This window comes from Pyrus communis, chromosome 3 (assembly GCF_963583255.1).
Source record: "Pyrus communis chromosome 3, drPyrComm1.1, whole genome shotgun sequence".
Lineage (NCBI taxonomy): Eukaryota > Viridiplantae > Streptophyta > Magnoliopsida > Rosales > Rosaceae > Pyrus > Pyrus communis.
Window position 1 is genome coordinate 28503815 of NC_084805.1, and position 22145 is coordinate 28525959.

At 38.0% G+C, this 22145-nt stretch overlaps 3 protein-coding genes across 3 annotated transcripts; 2 read left to right on the top strand and 1 right to left on the bottom strand.

Moving 5' to 3' along the window:
* The first annotated feature begins 2856 nt into the window (after nt 1–2856).
* Nucleotides 2857–5876, top strand: LOC137727792 (sugar carrier protein C-like). Its single transcript, XM_068466613.1, has 4 exons — nt 2857–3110; nt 3209–3531; nt 4361–4990; nt 5185–5876. Exons 1-4 carry the CDS (start codon nt 2978–2980, stop codon nt 5656–5658), a joined length of 1560 nt encoding a protein of 519 aa, XP_068322714.1. The 5' UTR covers nt 2857–2977; the 3' UTR covers nt 5659–5876.
* Nucleotides 5877–11214: 5338 nt separating this feature from the next.
* On the bottom strand, nt 11215–13708 carry LOC137728853 (vesicle-associated protein 4-2-like). The gene is made up of 7 exons (XM_068467637.1): nt 13212–13708; nt 12754–12824; nt 12516–12597; nt 12169–12287; nt 11932–12009; nt 11686–11805; nt 11215–11590 (listed from the first exon to the last, which is right to left on the bottom strand). The coding sequence occupies exons 1-7, from the start codon at nt 13489–13491 to the stop codon at nt 11531–11533; spliced, it is 810 nt and encodes a 269-aa protein (XP_068323738.1). The 5' UTR covers nt 13492–13708; the 3' UTR covers nt 11215–11530.
* Nucleotides 13709–18530: 4822 nt separating this feature from the next.
* On the top strand, nt 18531–21747 carry LOC137729641 (putative 3'(2'),5'-bisphosphate nucleotidase, mitochondrial). The gene is made up of 7 exons (XM_068468635.1): nt 18531–18824; nt 18927–19138; nt 19470–19529; nt 20229–20617; nt 20885–20963; nt 21046–21096; nt 21401–21747. The coding sequence occupies exons 1-7, from the start codon at nt 18536–18538 to the stop codon at nt 21554–21556; spliced, it is 1236 nt and encodes a 411-aa protein (XP_068324736.1). The 5' UTR covers nt 18531–18535; the 3' UTR covers nt 21557–21747.
* The last annotated feature ends 398 nt before the right edge of the window (nt 21748–22145 follow it).

A 22145-nucleotide genomic window follows, 5' to 3' on the forward strand; every position in this document is an offset into this window, starting at 1 on the left:
CCATGGCTAGCCAAAACCCACCTCGATGGGCTGAGTCTGGTGCACCAGGAAGTGGTTCTGAATGACCTTCTGATGCCCTTGCCCTCATAGGTATTATTTGTTCTAATTGAAATTTCTAATAAGCAATTAGAAGTAGGGAAGTTATAGCTTATTGCTTTGTGGAAGTTAAGTCTATCTGGGCATTCTATATTGCCACTGTAACATGCTTAAGCTATTTTGTTGGTTGTAATATCAATGTGTCTCATGAAGATTCTAAGGAAACGCAGATGGGAGGAGCTCAAAACGCTTTGGTTGTTGGTCTATCTGCACCAAGGGCACCGTGAGTAGTTTCTTGCTTACAGGTGTATTAATGGTTGTTTTCGTGTTTATTTAATATATCTATGTTGCACATGTTTCAATTTATGCCTTTTCCCATGTATGAAAATCGCGTTTATTTAATATATCTATGTTGCACATGCTTTAATATGTGTTGTTGATGACTACGCTCTCTCATCGAACCAGAAATATTTTTAGACAAATCTCAACTTCCATATTTAAGAAAATAAGTGGCTTCTTTTAACAATGCACATTCCGAAAAATTAAGTTCAATTCATGGATGTTTACATTGAACCTGCAACAATCATTAACTCATAAAAAATTATGTTTTGTATTTTCTTTATGGCCTATCGCTTCAAATTTTTATCTAAAACATTGTTGAAATGCTTATCGGTTGCGTTTTGTACCTCTATTCATTTATGATTGTGTCGAATTTATTCAGGTCCCGCTGCAACGCTCGGGCCTATTTTCTAGTCTTACCGAAAAACAAAGTACATGAACTGAAAGCATCTCACTCAAAGAGATTAGGGCCCAGCGAATGAGTAAAAGAGACTATTCAATTTTCTTTTCCTTTTTATTTTTAGTCCCTTTTGCTTTATTTGAATTCCTTGCAAATTGCAATTGCAGCATCAAGGACTTTTAAAATTTTAATTTTACAAATTGTCTACTTAAATTGAGTGAATTATATCAAATTGCAATTAACCGAAATCTCGTGTTTAATATTTGAAGATAATACGAGGTCATCTCATTAATCTAAAATGTAATTAGTTTCTACAGTTGTTGGAAAACCCGTATCAAAACACATTGAATCCATTACGGAAGTTTTGGTCTTAATTAAACTAAGTTAATTCTTTGGATATCTTAGAACTCTCACCTATCTCACTTCCTCATCGACCATAATTAAACAAGTGTTTTGAATTTGACCTTATACTTGTCATTTACTATTGAATCTATTTGCGTTCGTTACTATATCAGTATCTCAAACAAATTATATTCGCTAACATTCTCACCTAACGTGATTAGATTAGAATATTATCACCATTCGTCGTTGACATTGCGTTGCATGAAATTACGATCTTAACCACCAAAAAGAGTTATTGAAGACGGCAGGCTTGGCTAGCTTATTAAGAAGTTCAAAGTAACAATTCACCAAAAGCGATAAGTTCAGAGACTTCGGAATACGATTTGCATGAAAAAGAAACGTGAGTCCACAACAGTTTTCAGCCCTCGGTGTAGGTTCCGGGACTTGAGGAACAGACAACCGACCACACGATCTTTGGTCCTTGCCTCCCGTAATGTAAACTGACCTAACGTCGTCATCTATCTTAGACTAAATCCCAAATATAACCCATCCATTGCTCCAAATTACAATACTACGCCCCTGGATTTGGAAGTCGTATTATTCTGGTGTATTTGTCCTTGGCATCACAGTCGACGGCCGGGACTACTTTTTCTGGTTTTCTGTAATTGTAAAGGCCTTTTAAGTCACGTATTTTCTAACTTTAATACAATCCCATGATTAATGAGTATACCCTCGACGACGTACCATACAGATGCCACTAACGTACTAATTAATCCAATCCAATCCAATCCGAAGTTTGTACCAAGTATCCAAACATTATCCACATTAATCCAACCGCGCAAATTGTGGCTGTAGGAAGAAAAAGAAACAAAGGAAAGAAAAAGTCGTGACAGCTCAACAAAAATTAGCATCTTAATCCAATATTTTTGCTGAGTAATACCTGACGTGTAAATTGACGAAATTGTAACGGTATCACCGACCCTTATCCGCAAAGCAATTACTATTTTCTGGTTAAGTAAAGTTTGCTGCCAAACAAGGTAAAAAATCAGAAAATGGTGAAGTCTCATGTTTGGATGCCCTTGCCTGTGTTTACAGAAAACTTGGGCAAATTATTAAACTTGATTGTGATTTGTGAGCCCGCAAATCTTTTTATCTGTTTCAATATACCCTTAGCAGTAAAACTTTCAAAACTTTATGTTAGTTTTCCCTCTTGGATAGAAGAAAACAAACGTTAAATTGGACAAAAACAGTTAGACATATTTGGTCTAGAGCAATTGATAGGTTTCAAAAGTTTACAAGCATCACAGAGTAACTCAGTGGTTGTGGACGAATTTCAGACTCATATTTTACATGGCACATTCTCACTTAGGTTCCTGGCTTTGGTGAATCACACGATGGTGGTTATGGAAGACTGAAATGGTTCAGTGAGCCTTCTTGGTCCACAAAAGATAAAATTACCAAGACGAAATCACTAGCTGCTTTTTTTGTAAGAAACAAATTCGTTTCAATATGACCCTTACATTTATGGTAGCATACTTCACTTGTTTACATGTTACTCCAAATACTATCCAATCTTATCTACAAAAAATTAAGTAGCGTGTATGAAAATTATATTTGATTGCCAATTGAAAAAAATGAAGATACTCTTTTTGTTTATTATTTTTTGACAGCTCAGTACTTCTCTGTAAATTAAGATAATGAATAGCACTTTCTATATATACACCCGCTCCTGCTTGCCCAAAAGCTCTCATCTTGTTCCTCTTTGGCCTATGTCCTCACTCATTTTCTCTCTCTAAAACCCATTTGCCTTCTCTCTCTGATCAAACCTCTTAGCATTTGAACCTCCCAGAAACCCCAACAATGCCTGCTGTTGGTATCGCCACCGGCGGGAACGGCAAGGCCTATGCCGGAAATCTCACTCCTTACGTTCTTGCCACATGTATCGTTGCAGCCATGGGTGGTCTGATTTTTGGCTACGATATCGGAATTTCTGGTACTTAAAACTTCCCGATCACAATTTTAATTACAGTGTCGCAAAGGTTCTTCTTTTTTAAAAAAAACGATGTTTATGTAATTTTCATTCATGATCAGGTGGTGTAACGTCCATGGATTCGTTCCTGAAGAAGTTCTTTCTGTCTGTGTATCACAAGAAGGAGAAAGACAAGACGAACAACCAGTACTGTCAGTATGATAGTCAAACGTTGACCATGTTCACATCGTCGCTGTACTTGGCTGCTCTCATATCCTCGATCGTAGCCGCCACCGTGACGAGAAAATTCGGCCGGAAACTGTCCATGTTGTTCGGCGGTCTGCTGTTTTGCTCCGGTGCTATCATCAATGCCGCTGCCAAAGGTGTCTGGATGTTGATCCTCGGCCGTATGTTGCTCGGTTTCGGCATCGGATTCTCCAATCAGGTAGACTACTGCTTCATAGTTTTGACTCGGGGTGGGTGAAAATCATTTTCCCTTTTTAATAATCGAGTCGAGAGATTTTGATATTTTACACGGTGTTTGATATTTGTTCATTGCATGTTGTCCGTTAAGAACAAGGAACGTGCTGTCCGAAAACCTAAAAAAAACAAATGCCTAATGAGATTCTATTCCTCTTTTTGTTTCCGACAGTGATTTTCGCATATTTTTTTTTTATTTAAAATAAGCAAACGAAAATACGAAAATCACTGTCTTTGGCTTATGAATAGAATTAGATCTCACACTTTCCTTCAGATCTGAATTGAAATTACTTGGAATATGACAAAATTGGGTTCTCTGCTTTCTGGTATAATACGCTGTTTGGTTGCTGAGAAAATGTAGGGGAGATAGTTTGCTATTTGCTTTTCCGTTTTCTTAGCAACCAAACAAGGGTTGTGTCATGTGCGAAGAATTTGAATAGAAAATTTAAAAAATTGCAATCAGATAGCGGTTTTTGACTAAATTTAATACAAATTGTCATTTTCTCGGCTTCCTAATATAAAAATAATTCATAAAGTTGTCTACTTCCAAAGTTCCAAGCAACATGACAACTTGTCAAACCCATGTGTGGCCCTAGACCATGACCGTTTTGTTCACTTTAATCAAAATGGTTGAAAATTTGATTACCACTATTCAAATGCAAATCTTGCAGACGGATGTTAGGTAAGTTGATCGGTTGGCCGGATTAATCACTTTTTCTTTATGTATTCGAGTTCGAATCACTGTCTTTATAAATTAGACTAATTAGTTTTTTATGTTTCTTTTGTGATTACAGTCAGTGCCACTCTACCTCTCTGAGATGGCACCCTACAAATTCAGGGGAGCGCTCAACATTGGCTTCCAGCTATCAATCACAATTGGTATCCTTGTGGCCAATGTGCTGAACTACTTCTTTGCCAAGATCAAGGGTGGCTGGGGATGGAGATTGAGCTTGGGCGGCGCGATGGTGCCCGCCCTTATCATCACAATCGGCTCACTTGTCCTGCCAGACACTCCCAACTCCATGATTGAGCGCGGCCAGCATGACGAAGCCAAGACCAAGCTTCAGCGCATTCGCGGCGTTGATGATGTTAGCGAGGAGTTCAGTGACCTAGTTGCCGCCAGTGATGCCGCGAACCAAATTGAGGACCCGTGGAGAAACTTGTTGAGGAGGAAGTACAGACCTCACCTATGCATGGCAATCCTCATTCCCTTCTTTCAGCAGCTCACCGGCATTAATGTGATCATGTTCTACGCGCCGGTTTTGTTCAACACGATCGGGTTTGGATCTGATGCCTCGCTCATGTCAGCTGTGATCACCGGTAGTGTTAATGTTCTTGCAACTATGGTCTCAATCTATGGTGTTGACAAGTGGGGAAGAAGGTTCCTTTTCCTTGAGGGTGGAGCTCAAATGTTATTTTGCCAGGTAGAGAACCAACTGACAATATGTCATCGATTAATATACATCGATATCATGGTTGTCAACAAAACATATTGACATGTTACTGCTACGTTTTTGATAAAATTGATACAATATAAGTCCCTTATGGACGTCCTGCACAGAAATTTTTTTGACGATTTAGTCAATTGAGTTTCATTGTGTGTTTGTTTTAATTTCAGGCGGTTGTGGCAGCTTGCATTGGTGCAAAGTTTGGAGTAAATGGGACCCCTGGAGAATTGCCAAAGTGGTATGCAATTGTGGTGGTGGTGTTCATCTGCGCATATGTTGCAGGATTCGCATGGTCATGGGGTCCCCTCGGATGGCTAGTCCCGAGTGAAATCTTCCCGTTGGAAATCCGATCAGCTGCACAGAGTGTCAACGTTTCAGTCAACATGATCTTCACCTTCATTGTGGCTCAAATCTTCCTGACAATGCTCTGCCACTTGAAGTTTGGGCTCTTCATTTTCTTTGCGTTCTTTGTGTTTGTGATGTCAATCTTCGTTTACTACTTCTTGCCTGAGACGAAGGGGATTCCGATCGAAGAAATGGGCCAAGTGTGGAGGTCACATTGGTACTGGAAGAGATTCGTCAGTGCAGAAGAGGGAGGAGGTTATGAGATGCAGAAGGCAGCTCAAACTGTCAAAAATGTGTAACTTGGGTGATGGGCAAATATATGCCTCATTTACTTTTATTTTCACTTTTGTAGCGGTCAATATTATTGTTCCCATCGGCAAAGGTGATATGAAATTATTGTGCATTTATCCAATTTAGTTTTGCTATAAGGTTTTCTTACTGATATTTTACTCTAATTTAGAGTACGAAAAATAATATTCGAATTTAAATACAAAAAACAAACACATTGCTATAACTAAGTAGTCCGCTTGTGTTAACTAACGTAGTCCGCTTGTGTTTGCATCTTATTGGGTGGTGATTTTTACACTATAAGCCAACGGCCAATGCCAACCAGATTTTTCCAGCAAATCCAAATAAGAAAAAATGGAATTGAGACCCTTTCGGGATCTTTGTTTTCGGAGCCGAAGTATTCGGATATTCGGACCACTCATTTTAAATCTCAAGTTATCATTAGTCTATTTCACTGGTTCACCTACACAAACCAAATGTCTGAATCTCTCTTTCTCTCTCTTCAGTGGTCTGAATCTTTGAATACTTGAACTCTAGACACAGAGGATGTGTAGACTAAAAGAAAACAGCAAATCATAATTGAATAAATAATAACAAAAGGAAGCAAAAATAATGACTTGCAAGAGGCAACCACATTATTTAAAAAGAGAAAAGGAATTTAATGTTGGGAGGGAAGGAGTATCCATGAAGTCAGGAGCAGATAGTTGAAATTCAATTTCTTGATGAGCACCAATTATTGGTGGATCCACTTAATCAAAAGAGATTCGTATTTGGGTCTAACTAGGGTAAGAGACATCTCGATTAGGACCATCTATTTTCCATTTTATTTTTGGATTGGTAGTTAGGACCATGTTGAGTGAGATTTTATCTCCTTAGCATTATTTTTTGTTTAAAAAGTTAGTCTCTTTAGTATTATCTGTATTTTTTTATATATTGGTCATGATCTAAGCTAGCTTATACAATGAGTTAATTGTAATTAAGTATTGAACTCGCTACTTATAAACTTCACATATGATTTTGCACTTACAAGTCGAAACCTAAAGTTGTAAAAATTCAAGTAATAAGAAGTTTTGTCCGTTTAATTTAGTCGTTGCATGTAGTAGTCTGTCTAAATTAATGAAAACATACTAGTGTTAGATATAAATCCGGATTACTTGGATACTCACTGGATAGTACCCAAGTTTGACATGTGTAATAAGATTAAGACATAAGTAATTTTAGGGGTGTGCTATCCACACACCTTATTTTACTTCTCACACACCCCTTGATAATTTATATCCGTTGATCTTCTTCAATTTATCTGATCTGATGACCGAATTTTAAAAAGGTATGTAAGAAGTAAAATGGAGTGTATAGATATCACACCCCATTTAAAGATTCATTATTCTTGAAACCAAACACCCTTAAGCCCATAACCAAACACCAAACTTCTCTCTCAATCCACTCACCAACCAGTTATTGATAAATAATTGTAATGGCGCATATTGGGTTAGGGTGGTGCTATCCGCACACCAACTTTTACCCCTCACACATCCCTCTCAATTTTCGGCTGTCGGATCGAAAGAACTGAAGAAGATCAATAGGCAAAAATTAACAAGGATGTGTTAGAAGTAAAAAGGGGTGTGTGAATAGCACTCCCCATTGGGTTAAACAATCATTTGTGTGGAAAAATCGAAGTTTAGGATATTATGTTATTTACACATTCTTTTTTATCTCTGCACATATTTCTTAATTTTTGTTCATTGATCTTCTTCAATTTATAATCAATCTGACGATCAAGAATTAAGAGGAGTATATAACAAATAAAAATGCATGTGTTAATAGCACCATTCTAAATTTATAGGATCCAAGGGGAACTAAATTCAACAACCAAATGAAGATTCTCATCACTCTCTTAACTTTATTTCAAGTGGGGAGGTGGGCATCAAATGTCACACATGCTATTGGTGTTGGTATTTTTCTTTTATTTTTTTCCGCAGTGTAATGATGGGGTTGCAAGAAACTTTTGGTATTGTCGCAAAGCTTGAATGTGAATCCAAGAGATAAATCTTGTACGAATTACTACATGTCACATGCCAAAATCTTGTAGCAACAATAGGAGAGGTGTGCGGGAGGTGTTTGTCAATTTGGTCACGGCCTTACTGTGAATCAAAAGAAGAATCGCATGACTTGGATTTTGAAATGGATATGTTTTTGGATATAAACTTGGGTATCATATGCTAACTAGCTATATCCTTGTTTCAAAAGCACTTTTATACCAAAGCACTTTTTAGAAGAATTTTTCATAGACTTTTTGAGGTCGAGCCTTGTCACAGCAAAAATGTTGCTATTTTGTGACCAAGCCTTGGAGCAACAAAAATGTTGCTCTTTTGTGACCGAAAGATCACATGTTTGAGTTGTGGAAATAGTCTATTTGCAATGTAAGAGTAAGGTTGCGTATGATAGACGTTGCCCCTCCCCCTCCGAGTCTCACAAAGCGGGGAGTCTTGTTAGCTTGGAGTTGTTCTTTTTTTTTTTCATAGGCTTTTTGTTGTTGGATGTATAAAGTTTGGGCTTCCCATTAAGATTTGTATTTCGATTCTTGATAGTTTAGTAAACATTTTATTTTGATTCAACTTCTTTTTCAATTCGATTTATAACAGTCGGTAAATACTTTAATAAAAATGACTCCTTCCCAATTCATGCTCACTTCGATTCATTCATAACTCGATCATGCTATGTCCGGACCTTCCTTATTTTAATTACAAATACGTAAACATGACCTTAAAGGATAAACCCTAGTATGCGGCAAGTCTCACATTTTGTGTGAAGGGTGCGGCATGTAGACGCTCGTGCTCAAGAACTTCTCTTTGACGTTGAAGAATATATAACAAAAACACGGTAAAACAACTCGGAAGTCTTTGAGTTGAGTTTAATATATAAGGTCCAAAATCACTTGAAAATTAATGGGCAAATACATGGTGACCGGATTAATACACATTACTTTCTGGTCTCTCCTTATTTATCATCGTGCATGAACTCTGCAATATTTGAGAGCAGTTGGGCATGCAGCTTGTTAACTGAGTGATCCATTAAGGCAGAGCCATTGGCCAACGAAGAGTATCGTGCAGTTGAGATTAGGGTTGATTGACTCAAAGAAGGCAGTAGACAAGTTGAAGGTTTGCTCAACCCCAAAACAAGTGTCTCCGCTTTTTACACCGTAGGTTTTATCACACTTTAGGGTGGGAGGCGGCTTCAAGAACCCACGGCCTTATTCAAAATCCAAAAAACAAATGCATGTCAATACAGAGTCGTTAAATTTCATTCGATTAAATTATTTAATCGCTGCTATTCAGATGTGTAACTTATATGTGCAATTTGATATGCACAAGAGAAAGCCTTATATAAACTTTTGGAAACTGGCAATCAAGAAACCAGGGCCGAAGCCACAACACAACAGAATTTGATATGCACAAGAGAAAGCGTTATATAAACTTTTAACAACATAAAATTGATAGGATTTTACTGACTATATGTTGTTATTTCTCTCCCTAAAAATTTCTTTCGACCAATTTCCCCTTAAAGTCTAAAGCTATTTACAAATTTGCCATTTTCCCCTTTATGACCTTGTTTCAAAAATAATAATCTAATTGTTTTTAAAAATATCACTTTTCATTGTTTTCAAGAAAAAAAAATTTAAAATGAAAAAGAACAAATAACAATTAAGGACAGATACGCAAAAAATTTTTGGACGAAAATTGGATAGAGAGTGTAATTATAAGGATGGGAAGACATTGGTCATTTACAATAGTTTGGTAGGGAAATTGGTCAAAATAAAAGTTTAGAGAGAAAATCGACAATAAAATACAAGTTTGGAGAAGAAATGAGAAAAATTCATCCTTACCAAGAATTTGGGCGTCAGCGAAAGCAATGAGGAGGAGGAGAGAAAGCACCGAAACCAAGTTCACAATCTTAGCCATCCTAAGCTCTTTCATCCTTTGTTTTGCCATCCTATTTGAGTTTCTACTATTTATAGTGTAAAAAACGTGGGAAAAGAAGCCAAGAAGGTCGTTCGTATCCGAGCCTCAGACAAAATGGCCAGCTCTGTATGCGTTGGACGTTGCTTCCGCTGCTCTGCATATATACATTATCATTTAAGCGGATTATACTATACAAAATAGCTATGTTACCCTTTGGTTTTTCATCCTAATTGTTTTTTTATTTACACTAAAAGAAAAGGGGTGGGCTAAGCCTCACAATGGGCTAGTAATAATATGGTTCAATTTCGTTTTGGCGAGAATCGAACCTAAAACCTCTCACTTATAAGTGAAGAGGAATACTACTAGACCGTATTATCAACTCTGTATTTTTTCCTTGTCCAATTACAGTTATCAATTATCAATTACATAATAGGCAATCAATAACAATTATGGAAAAGATTCCAGAGTCAACGGCTCTGTTCTAACACCCCCACAAACTGGACGGGGGAGATCAGATGAGTTTGGAACGAACAGTACCATGGCGTGGCTGATGAATAGCTTCGGTGAGAAGGTCAGCAGGTTGCTCAGTGAATGAAATATAGCACACACTATGACACTACCAAGAGCCATTTTTTCACGGACAAAGTGATCCTCAAGTTCAATATGACTAGCGCGAGCATGATGAACAGGATTAGCAGCAAGATAAGTGGCACTTAGGTTGTCACAACGCAGCAAAATAGGGAAGCGCAAGTGAACACCAAGCTTACCAAGAAGAAATCATAGCCGGGTGGTCTCAGCTAAAGCATAAGCTAGAGACAGATACTCGGATTCAGCAGTAGAGCGGGCAACTATCGGTTGCTTTTTGGAACACCAAGAGATAAGATTAGTGCCGAAATAGACTAAATAACTAGATGGTGAACGCCGGATGTCTGGACAACCTGCCGAATCAGCATCAGAATAAGCAGATAGTGAAGCAAATGACAACTGAGGAGTGAGAGTGATGCCAATTCCGTTGTTACTCCGAAGATTGAAACAGCTTCTGTATTTTGCTAAATTTTGTTCAAACGGTATAAAGTCTGTTGTTGCTCAGTTTGATACCATCGCACAAGTCACTGCACATCTTCAAACTTAAGCAGCGGCTGCGGCCACCCTATTTGAAGAGTGGCAGCACCAGCTGTAAACCGGCCTCAGGTGGAGGAAAGAAGTGCACAAGGCCGGCTTCCATGCCTATTTTGGTACTTGATCGGCACTTTTATACCTTTCCCTTGCATGTATTAACAGTGTCTAATTTTGACACACTAATTGCAGAAAAGGGCGGTGGCAGCATGTTGCCATTCCAACGGTAATGTTGACAGGAATGAGATCCACTCCGGATCACTCTGCGTTCAAAGCTCGCAAATTGATAGATGCTGACCATTTTTGAGAGAGAGATCCGAGTTGTCTGAGGATTTTAGTTTTTGTGAATCAGTGAAATGAACTAGTAAGAACTGTAGAAATGAAATTATGTGGTCTAGATCTCTCGATTCTTATGCTCCGGACACATAGATCCATAGTAGATCTCAATCCATGTTGAGAAATGCTAAAATTTCATCTTCGGTAACTGCCACATCACACAACTAAGACGAGTTTTATTCTCGAAAGAGAAACAAAATCGCGTTATCTACATACATACCATTCATCATTGTGACTGACTTAGCCAAGTTCAGAGTACTCTCAAATTACAAGAGACTCTCCACTTCAAATTGTCTTCTTTTTTTTTTACATCAATGTATAAACGTTGGACCGTCCTCATCCTTTTTGTACCTTCTCAATACCACATCCTACACATTACCGAATGATACAAATAAACGATGGTTACAAATGATACACCGAAGTAGACTATCGCTTCTCACTCACATCAGAAAAAGCCACCCGAAACAAATGCTCATGGGGAGTCCACGCCTTCAACTTGCTGACGGGCGAGATATCTTTCCCTCCTCTCCTTCTAAACAAAACACAAAGGGCAAAAATGAATGAAGCACGTAAGAAGGTATTCATTGCACAAGCAATTTCTGTGTGACAACAGAACAATGTACTCACCCATTCATCTATGACAAGTCCTTCTCCAATAATCTTTGGACCAGTTTCTTCCGCAGGTTTCTTGCGTGCCTCCAGCGCAGCATCGGCATCAGCCAACTGGCGCTTCAGTTTTTCCATAGCCTTTGAAGAAACAAAAAAGTATTAATCTCTAAACATAAATGCCAACAGAAAGCCATACAGGTCCGGGATATACATTTACAAACACAAATATTGACATCAAGTTAATTTCATGTCAACCGCACTTACAGGAGTAGAACGCTCTGGATCTAGAAAGACAACCCGTAGTATCTGCTCTACAGCCACTTGGTCCTTTTGCTCATCAAACTGTTACCAAAAAATAATTTGAAAATGAATATTTCAGACGACATACAAATCAATTTTTATATTAAATTTTTTATCAATGAACACGTTTATAAGACCAGCTACTAAATTAGGATTTTATAACTCGAGATAACTTTTAAAGGATGCACGCTATTTACGTACCAGCTCAGGTACATATTCCATTGGTCCCTTCACCTTCAAGCTCATGATTTTAAACTTAACTCTGCTCTTTTGATCCACTAGTTTTTCATTCTTCTCGGGGGCCTCAACAAACTTGAATACTACCATAACAAACCAAAATAACAAAAAAAATCTCGTTAAAAGGCCAAAACAAGTTAAAGCTTGAGAAGACAAAACTATCTGAATAAAAACGATGAAACTTTTAATTTCATGAGACATAATTCAATTAAAGAAAAACAGAAACCCGTATAAAAGGGCAATACCGTTTCCAACACTATATCATAAAGGGAAATGAATTGAATTGCACAAAGTTATACAGAAACCGTTACCAGTCGCTATAAGACTCTCGCCAGGACTAAGAATCGCTCCTGGAGGACGCATGAAACAACTTTTCGGTGCAGTTGTTTGGAACTAAAGCAAGTAAGCAAGAAAACTCGTTAGAAAAAATCAATCAGGATAAGAAACTCGAACAATATCAACCACATTAGTCTTCACCAAACATTCTCAAATTACAAAAATTCTGAGAAACTACAGAACAGAAGTAAAATTGTAAACACATGACGGTACCTTGAATGCTACAAAGGACTTGCTGGTGTTTTTAATTCTAATGGCACTCCTAACCTGCTTTCCGGGTTCACCTTCAAGAAACAGAGTCCATACACATAAATAAGCAAATGAATCATCAGGCAACAAACCCAATACCGAAATAAATCGGCAAACTAATTTGATTTCCATATATAGCCACTAACTCATTCGAAAAAATCGTGACAGCAACACGAAAATCATCGGTTGCATCCATAAAACTCGGATTAATCACCGTATTATCGACATGATTAGCTTAATAACACGAATTGCAACTTGCAAATGCATTTTTACAGTTTCCTTGATCCTAAAATCAGCAATAAAATCTAAAATCCAGAAGCAAATCCACAACAATTATTCACAATCTACATATAACATACCAAAAATAGCAGAAATAAAAATAAATTAAATTAATTAACAGATAACTAAATAAGGAGACGTACAGGGAAAATAGAGTTTATTGTTGGGATCGAGCTTGAGTCTACGGCGAGTCGGAAGCAGCGACCTGGCGACGGACGACACCGAATTCGCGGCGTTTTGATTCGATCCGTCGCCCTGAGCGTTACTATGGTGGTGGGGAGCGTTGTGCCACGACGAGGACGACGTCGTAACGGCGGCTTTCCCCGACGTCCGAAACGGTCGCTTGAAGAAGCCCCAGACTTTTCCGTCGGACGAAGACGAAGACGAAGACGACGACGACGACTTTTGGTCAGCGACGGCCATCTCTCAGAGCATTAGACAGAGTCGAAACGGCGTTGTTTGTCTCAAAGTCTCTGCGGAGTGCGGAGCAAATCGGAACCGACGGAGAGGATTCAATTGGATTTGACCGTATGAGTTCACGCCCGACCCTTTTGTGCTTCACCTTTGTGGCGTCCGTCTGTCCTCCTCCTTTCGTACTTTTCTACTTCGACGTGAGTAAAACGACGTCGTACAGCGGACACAGAATGCTTTTTAGCTTTTTAGCTTTTTAGCTTTTTGTGAAAGCAAATCAGTGGCTAAGTCTGGCTCGCGAAAGACAAACCGTTGACGTGAGGTTCTTGAGTTGACTTTGGGTTAACCACGGGAGATAAACTTACTTATTGCAATGTTTATGTGAATCACAATAGTGATTAGGAAATGTCGAAATACCTCTGTGAGCTTTTTATATTTTTGAAGAAGTGGACTTACGATAAAACCACCCGTTGTTTTTTTTTTTTTTTTAAATATATCAAATGCTTTTAAGAGAGCTAGATCCACATGAAGTGTGTGATTCATATCTAAAAAAAATGAGATACGATTCAAGAGCAGCATCTATCAAGAAGATCAAATAACACGAGGTTGTATAAAAAATTATGTGCAAAATAATATGAAAATATCTTCGATGCATAAACTTATTCAAGAAATTTAAGAAAGCCTTTCCACAGGCTCCGTAAGTACCAACTATGCCCACCCCAGATAAAAAATCAAATGGGCATTGAAGATTGAAGGTAGGGACGAGAAATTTTTTATTGCAATCGGAACACAAATTGTACATTACGACTACGTGTTTTTTTATAAGTTATGAAAATTTTTATTTTTTAAGTTATTAAATTTTTAAAACATTTATTTTACAATTTGTATAGTCACATATTGTGTACTAATCCGTGTTCTGATTATACTGAAAAATCTCTTCTTTAAATACAAGAAGCCGAGCAACCGGATTGGTTCGAACGAAGAGAAAGAAAAAAATAATTGTTACAAGGTGATGTCATTGTACTGATAACATTGTCGAGCAACCGCACTCATTAGGAGAGAGTCTCAAAGTGTTCTCCTTAACAGTGAGTTTTAGTGAATACTTTAATCACATTAATTTCTTATTTGTCTAACAAATCGTTGAATGTGTTTTTAACTAATTTAATCTTAGTGTGGAATGTGAACGCGAGAAAAACTTTGCTGATGTCAGTGATCACCACCAAGTTATAGCAATTTTCGCTATTTTCCTGCAAGCTGACGTAACAACGATTTGAATTTTCCTTTTTCCCTTTAATTTAATTTAATTTAATATTTTTTGCTACTAAAAGATTGCAGTCAATCAATGCCTAATTGGAGGCGATCCATGTTCAGGTAATGGTACCAAATAAATAATCATTGAATGGACAAACAGCAACATTCCACCTACTAAGCCCACAGCAAATTTAAAATCTATATGCTTTGCTCATTTTTAATTTTGATAGTACTCTTTGTGTTTACTGCGATTTATTGTAGATTTATGTGTAATTTCAATTCGGGTCTTCGAACGACTACCTTTGTTAGTTTTTTGTTGGTCTTTTCTGGTGTTCGTCTTTGGTGGTGATGTTGCTCGTGGGATTTTACTTCTTGCAAGCTTCTTTTGTTTCGTGGTGGCAGTCGGTGTGGTGGTCCTTGGAGGATAACGTAGCCTTTTTCTTCGCGAACCATTAATTTGTTTGGTCTGACATTAAATACCAATTTTATTCAACATTGAGATTATATTCAAGCAGCCACTTACGAATGGCGCTAGCATAAATCTCGTTGTAACTGCATAAGTTAATCAGAAATATTGGCCTCCATGATTAAGACTTAAAGAGAGATGACTAAGTCGTATATTCCATACCAAATACGCGTTGAGTCGCCATGTCGTTGAAACCAACCTCATCCATTATTCAAACCACAGAATGTTTTCGTTGACTAAACTAATCAAAGGTTAAGTATTAAAATTCACAAAAAATACTAAACCGTTTGCTTCTCAATCCCCAAAGCGTGATAAAAGCAAGATAGAAGATAGTCCAATTTAGTTTGGTTTTTATAAACACGTACTTGTCGATTTTCTTCCAAACTTGTAAGGAGTTGTCAATTTATCTCATGAACTGTTATTTTACGCAATTACCTCTTGAATTTTTATAATTGACTAATTTTCTTCTCAATTTTAATTTTAGCTGATTATCCATATGAACTTTTATAATTGTAAAAGATAAAGCCTAAAGGTTATTTTATCCCCAATGTAGATAACATATTGTTTTTTTTTACTTCTTCTTCTCTTCATCTAGTTCACTTCGGGTACTTTTTGTTTGAATTTGAGGGATAAGAGATCAATCAGCTAATTATAAAAGTTCACAGAGGTAAACTAAAATTCATGGAGAAATTAGCCAATTATAAAAGTTTAGAGAACAAATCGGCTAAAATTAAAATTATAGGGAGAAATTAACAGCTCCTTATAAATTTGAAGGTGGAGGAATTGGTCAATACTTCTTCTATAAAAGGTATAACCAAACCAAGCTAAGCCAGCTTAATAGTTCGGTTCACTAGGTAAGAGACTGAATGTCATTTGGCCGGTTCAAAATATTCAGCCGGTTTTTGGTCCACCCCTAGTTCATCCGGATTAAAAATTACATGTGGTTTCACAAAATCTTTGGCTCATGATATTAAATATTGTAAATATACCATCTTACAAGTCGATCAACTAATTAAGTACTTAATTAGAAAAGCTCGGAATCATCCCATTGGAGGACACAAGAGTCTAAGCTCTGCTCTCTTTTCAACTTATCCTTCACGAACCAGTCACATACCTTCCCAGCATTTAGCTCCTCAATTTGGCATCCTTCCTGCACTGACATCACTCTCAGCAAATTCAATGACGATATCTATGTTCACAAATACACAAAGTCATCTACGAGATTCGAACCTCAACGTTTTTAAAAATATCAAACGTATTGTACAAAAGACTAAAAAACGAAATGTGAAAATTGCTTCAGAACGTAAAAAAAGTAAAGTTGGAAATGTAACAAATGAAAATAGTACCGTTAAACGACGTAGAAATCTTTCGTGAGCTTCTTCCAGGGTTAAGAAAGGTTGTCTTTCTTTCTTCTCTGCATCTCCTTTTCCACTACTTGCCCTCACGCCAAGTCTTCTTTCATGGGGGCCTAACATCTTGCATGGGGAAAATGGGTACGTTGCGTTTTTGCTACGTTTCGAAGACGGTGTGTGGGTTGGAGAGGAACGGTGAGTTACAACGGCTTTTAAAAGGCTTCAGTGAGAACATTTTTACGATGAAGAATTTTGGTCTGGTTTTGGAAGTGTCAAAAGAGAGAGAAGAAGAAAAGGGTCATCGGTTTTGTTGTGAAGGTTGTGGTGGAGGCTGCAGATGGAGATTTTGGAATTTGGATTGGCAGGATAGATTGGGCTTAACTGGATTATTGGGTACAATAGGACTATGGGTTTGGATTGGGCCGCAGTGAACATAAACGACATCCTTTTTTTTATATATAAATAAGCCCATTGTGTTTTTTTTTCTTCCAAACTAATATAAATTGCGGGGATAAAGGAACAAAGTTAGGGGGAAATCAGTGTTTAAAAAATCTATTAAATTATAGATATTTTCGTTGAAATATCTAAAAAATTAATGGTGGATATGAAATGGGAGTAAAGCTTAAATTTTACTTTATATTTTAGAAATAGAAAAATCAATAAATATCTTCGATGTTTACCGAGTCATTATAGTAATTTTGCGGAGTTCCCAGTGTAGATTTCAAAATTTTTAATTGTTTTTTAATTTCAACTAAAAATAATGAGCCTCGCCCCCTTGTAAATTTCTACAATTTTCACCAAAGAGAATTAATCAATATAACTATTGATATTTTCATAAACACCAACTGGGCATACATGTAATGAAGTCATATGCATTCTCGACCCAAAAAAAAAAAAAAAAAAAAAAAAAAATTGAAGTCAGATGCATTTGACAAGTAAAGAAAATATAAAATCAAGCTGTGGATCCAAAGATTTTATTTCATGTAATACATATAAATACACGTATATAAGCTATACAAATTTCCCATCGAAAAAGATTTACAAAAAGCTAAGACGGAAGCAGAGATCAGTCAACCAAGACCCCAACAGCTCAAGTACATGACAGTCCTGAGCGACTCCTCCGCCTCCTTAACCCTCTCACGACTCTTTCCACCCGCCTTCAAACCACCACCCGAATCCAGCGACGCCGACAACCGCCGCGCCTGCGTCGAACCCCTCACGGACTTAACGGTCGTATCGCCACACTTGGGACCCTGGTCTTTGACACTCATCGCGGCCTGGTACGCCACTCTGCTCACATGCCTCAAGCTCGTAACCCAGATCACAAATCTTTCACAAGATCGGAAGGGTTGCAACTGCAAATCAAATCAGCTGCGATCTTCACTATTTGCTTGTATTTATAGAGAGAAACTATAAGATGAATCCGAGGTTTTGGAAACCTGAGGTTCGTTGACCCCTGAGAAGTGGGAAACCGACGGCTGCGATGGAAAACTGGGGGCCGCGGGGTCTGATACGTAGACACGTGTCTGTGGATCGGCTCCAGATGTTTGGAATTGGATCCTCTCCGAGGCAATACTTCGGATCCTCCTGACCGGACAACACGGACTGTTGGATTTTGATCTAATATTTACAAATAAGGACGTCTCACTAAACTTATAATAATTGTAGCCGTTGGATCAACATCCAACAGCCTGTGTTGTTCGATCATGAGGATCCCGAGGCATTCCCTCGGAGAGGATCCAATTCCAAGATGTTTTGGACAAGGACAAGAATATCCACGTAGGATTTTCGTAAGTTTGTCTAATAATTGGGTTGGACTGCATAACATCTAGATTTTGGGCCGTATGAAATTTTGACGCGGCCCAATGTTTTTGACTAAATCAAAACTTACAAGGCCCAATTTCAAGCACACTGTTGCACTACATTCTCCACCAATCACTTTTTAACAAGTGCTAAAGTCACATACGGCCGACCGTTAAAATTCGCCATGATTCTCGTCCACTCAGCCCGCCATTTTACGACTGCAAGATTCACTCAGCCAGATTCGGCCCTCCCGCGGCGGCGCTTCTGCGTGAGGTCGAGTTTGCCGTTCGGTACTGAAAAGGCCAACTACTATCGAGAGCTGGAAGCTGCCGTCGATGTCGTGGAGAGAGCTTGCGCGCTGTGCGTTGACATCCAGTCGTCGGTGCTATCAACTCAACGGCGGATCGTTGAAAAGAGCGACCAGACTCCGGTGACGGTGGCGGATTTTGGAGTCCAGGCCCTCGTCAGTTTGGGTAAAGTTGCTAATTAGTCCTTTTATTAGATTTTATGCAAGCAGGTCCTCTTATTCTTTGTGTTTTTTTTTAGTTCTGTAATTGGAGCTGGTATGGTTGCAGAGCTTGGGAAACGATTCCCTTTGATTCCATTGGTAGCGGAAGAAGACTCCGCGTTTGTTCGGTCGAATAATCTGGTGGAGCCGGTGCTCAATGCGGTGCTTGACAAATCTAGTATTGGAGAGAACCCATGGACGGCTGATGAAGTATTGGAAGCCATTGACAGAGGGGGTCCAGAGGGTTTTGCTTTCGGAGCTCAGCCCGCCACTTATTGGGTTTGTTTTCGGATTGGGATTCGCATTTGCATTATATAGTAACGTTGCCAAGATTTCAGCTTTCTATGTAACCCTTTTGCTTTGCTGCACTGAATTAAACATTACAAAGATTTCAGCTTTCTATGTAACCCTTTTGCTTTGCTGCACTAACTTAAACATTACGAAGATTTCAGCTTTGTATGTAACCCTGTCGGAGCTCAGACTGCCACGTTTTGGGTTCGTTTGGTAATCATGTTTTAATTCATGGTGGTCGCAGTTTGTAATTAAGATGGATGGTTGGGTTGGATTTTTTACTTTATTGCATTGTACTGAATTGAGAAAGGTAATGCAGGTACTTGACCCCATTGATGGCACAAAAGGATTTGTGGAGGGAAATCCGGCGTTATATGTGGTATGTCTTACTAACTTAGAAATGTTGCATTGAGTTTCTTTCTTTCACTTTCCAGATATTGGTCATTACAGTGATTTCTGATTCCTGAATATGATGGCACCTGTAATTGACTTTGCTATGGAATACGACACAGATGTTTTCCTCTAAATTTGTTCATCGCTCATCATGTCTTACGTCATTGATGTTAAATGATGCCTATTTCCATTAACCCAAGTGGGAACTTCAGATATATTATACCCAGTTATATTATTAGAAATCTATGTAATTCTAGTTTTCTTATCGTAAAAGACTCAGAGATTGTTGAATATCTTAGGGGCCGGTTGATACCAGACAAGATTTTAGTTTTCAATTTTCAAAAAAGTGGAGTGAAAACCAAAAACTGAAAACTGAAAATGAAATGGTTATCAAACGGCTCCTTAGTTAGTGGTCAGATTGGAATCAATCTTCAAGGATATACCTTTCAAGTGACACTGGTTGTTATGCTGCTTTCTTATGTAAGAAAGTAAGGCCAATGGTTTTAAATGAGACATAGTAATAGCACTATTGTGTTGCAAAAAGATGTTATTCAAGCTATGTTCTTTGTAGATATTAGTTTTTGTTTAACTGCAATTCTTTCGACTGTAAGGGTTACCTATAAAACGGCTCAAGTTTTCAGGTTGGCTTGGCAAGGGTTACCTATAAAACGGCTCAAGTTTTCAGGTTGGCTTGGCACTTGTTGTTGATGGAGAGGTTGTATTGGGTGTCATGGGCTGCCCGAACTGGAAGAATGATATATCGAACAAATCCGCCCCTGAAGTCCAGGAAGAAAAGAGCAGTCCACCTGGATCAGGGATTATTATGGTTGCACATACAGGCTGTGGCACGTGGACAAAACGTTTGTCATCTGTTGTCAATTCCACAGCCAAAATGCCTTATTCATGGACACGATGCTTTGTTGATGGGTCTTGTATCGTGGAAGAGGCACGATTTTCTATCACAGATAGTGATGTATGGGAGTCATTTCCGCTATCATCTTTATTCAGCTCCACAACTAATGCTGATTGCATTGATGAGTGCGAAATTCTTCTTGTAAAATCTTGTTGTGGAAGGTTTGTTGTTTCCTACTCGACTGCTTCTCCTGAAAACTAGGACTTTTCAGATATCTTGACATAGTTTTTACTCAATGTTAGAGTTTTTCCCCCCGTCTCAACTTAATCTCTAAATGCCACTGTTCCTAGAATAGTCTTGTGTTCCCAAGTTTGCAATAGCAAAAGTTTCAGACGGGTTCCTATTTCGCTATATATCCATTACAAATCATGTTCATCATCTTTTTCAATGCTTACTGGGTATATACCTTTCTTCTTTTTGGCCTGCAGTTTATCCAAGTATATAATGGTGGCTTCAGGTGTGGCATCTCTTCATATGCAGCGTGTGAAAGTTCATAAAATTATCAAGGTATTGCATTGCATTCCAGTCGTCAATGGATTATAGAAACTACATCAGTATATGACTAACTTCAACTCATGACGATGTATAGGCTTGGGATCACGCTGTTGGTGTTATATGTGTGCATGAAGCGGGGGGAAAGGTATATTATTCTTTGGCTCTTTCCGAAGTATGAATTTGTTGCAAAGCTCCACTGTTGGATTGATGCAAAAACGCAATTTTCGTTGAAAAATCCCAAAATTTAGAAACCGAAAACCATAATTTGAGCTGTTTGACTAATAAAACGCTTAATATTTCCCCATGAACATGAAATTCTATACAACTGGTATCTGTATATTCTTTGTCAAGTTAGTTATGATTGGAATAATGAACTTGTACAACTTTTTTTATTGACCCTCTAAAGACATGGAATAATGAACTTGGGAGTTTATCTGGTGTAAAATCAGGTGACTGACTGGAAGGGAGATGAACTTAATCTAGCAGCAGATGAAGTTGGACGGAGGAATATATACCCTTCCGGTGGAATCCTTGTGACTAATAGCACCTTGCATAACCGGCTTGTCGAGATGATATCTTCCAGTTCGTCCACTGTTTCGCGGTGATCATTATATCACTCGGTACAATGATTTTTAAACTACTATATGATTGTAATATTTGTTAAAGAATTTGAAAGAAAATCATTCTTTCGGAATGCCGTATGATTTATTGATTCTTCTTCATTCACATTGTATGAGAAACCAGATTCTTAATAAGGCAATGTAATAACCAAACTTTGTATTAGAAGAAAATTTCAGTTCATGTTTTCACAAAGTAGGAAAATTTAGCTTTATACATGTGATTCAAAGATTTACAGATGCTCTGATTAGAAGAATCGAGCACAGTGATGTTCTAGAATTCGTACAAGCGACTCCATTTACTCTAATAAGGCTTGGTTGTTATTGTTGGATGAATTTTCTGTTTTGCTAGTATCTTAACTGTTTTTTTGCTTTATACTAACTTTTAACTACGTTTTATTCTTGATTAGCACATGTTAGCGTCAATCATCCACGTAAATCTGTCTATTGAGGCTGATTTCACAGTAAATTCAACATCAATCAGCACTGTTCTGATTCATGGCTCTGGTTTGAGCAACTGAGATCACAAAACTCTTGAAAAATATTGTCATCCAGATGGAGAAGTTATCCTCATCTC

Bases quoted from the DNA above. Each gene is read 5' to 3' on its own strand.
- LOC137728853 (XM_068467637.1), bottom strand. From the start codon at position 13,491: ATGGCCGTCGCTGACCAAAAGTCGTCGTCGTCGTCTTCGTCTTCGTCT. The intron at 12,598-12,753 runs GTACCGTCATGT...TACTTGCTTTAG, and splicing joins AGTCCTTTGTAGCATTCAAG to TTCCAAACAACTGCACCGAA. The intron at 11,806-11,931 runs GTAAGTGCGGTT...GTTTCTTCAAAG, and splicing joins ATCCAGAGCGTTCTACTCCT to GCTATGGAAAAACTGAAGCG.
- LOC137727792 (XM_068466613.1), top strand. From the start codon at position 2,978: ATGCCTGCTGTTGGTATCGCCACCGGCGGGAACGGCAAGGCCTATGCC. The intron at 3,111-3,208 runs GTACTTAAAACT...ATTCATGATCAG, and splicing joins CTACGATATCGGAATTTCTG to GTGGTGTAACGTCCATGGAT. The intron at 4,991-5,184 runs GTAGAGAACCAA...TTTTAATTTCAG, and splicing joins CTCAAATGTTATTTTGCCAG to GCGGTTGTGGCAGCTTGCAT.
- LOC137729641 (XM_068468635.1), top strand. From the start codon at position 18,536: ATGATTCTCGTCCACTCAGCCCGCCATTTTACGACTGCAAGATTCACT. The intron at 19,530-20,228 runs GTATGTCTTACT...TCAAGTTTTCAG, and splicing joins GAAATCCGGCGTTATATGTG to GTTGGCTTGGCACTTGTTGT. The intron at 20,618-20,884 runs GTTTGTTGTTTC...TTTGGCCTGCAG, and splicing joins GTAAAATCTTGTTGTGGAAG to TTTATCCAAGTATATAATGG.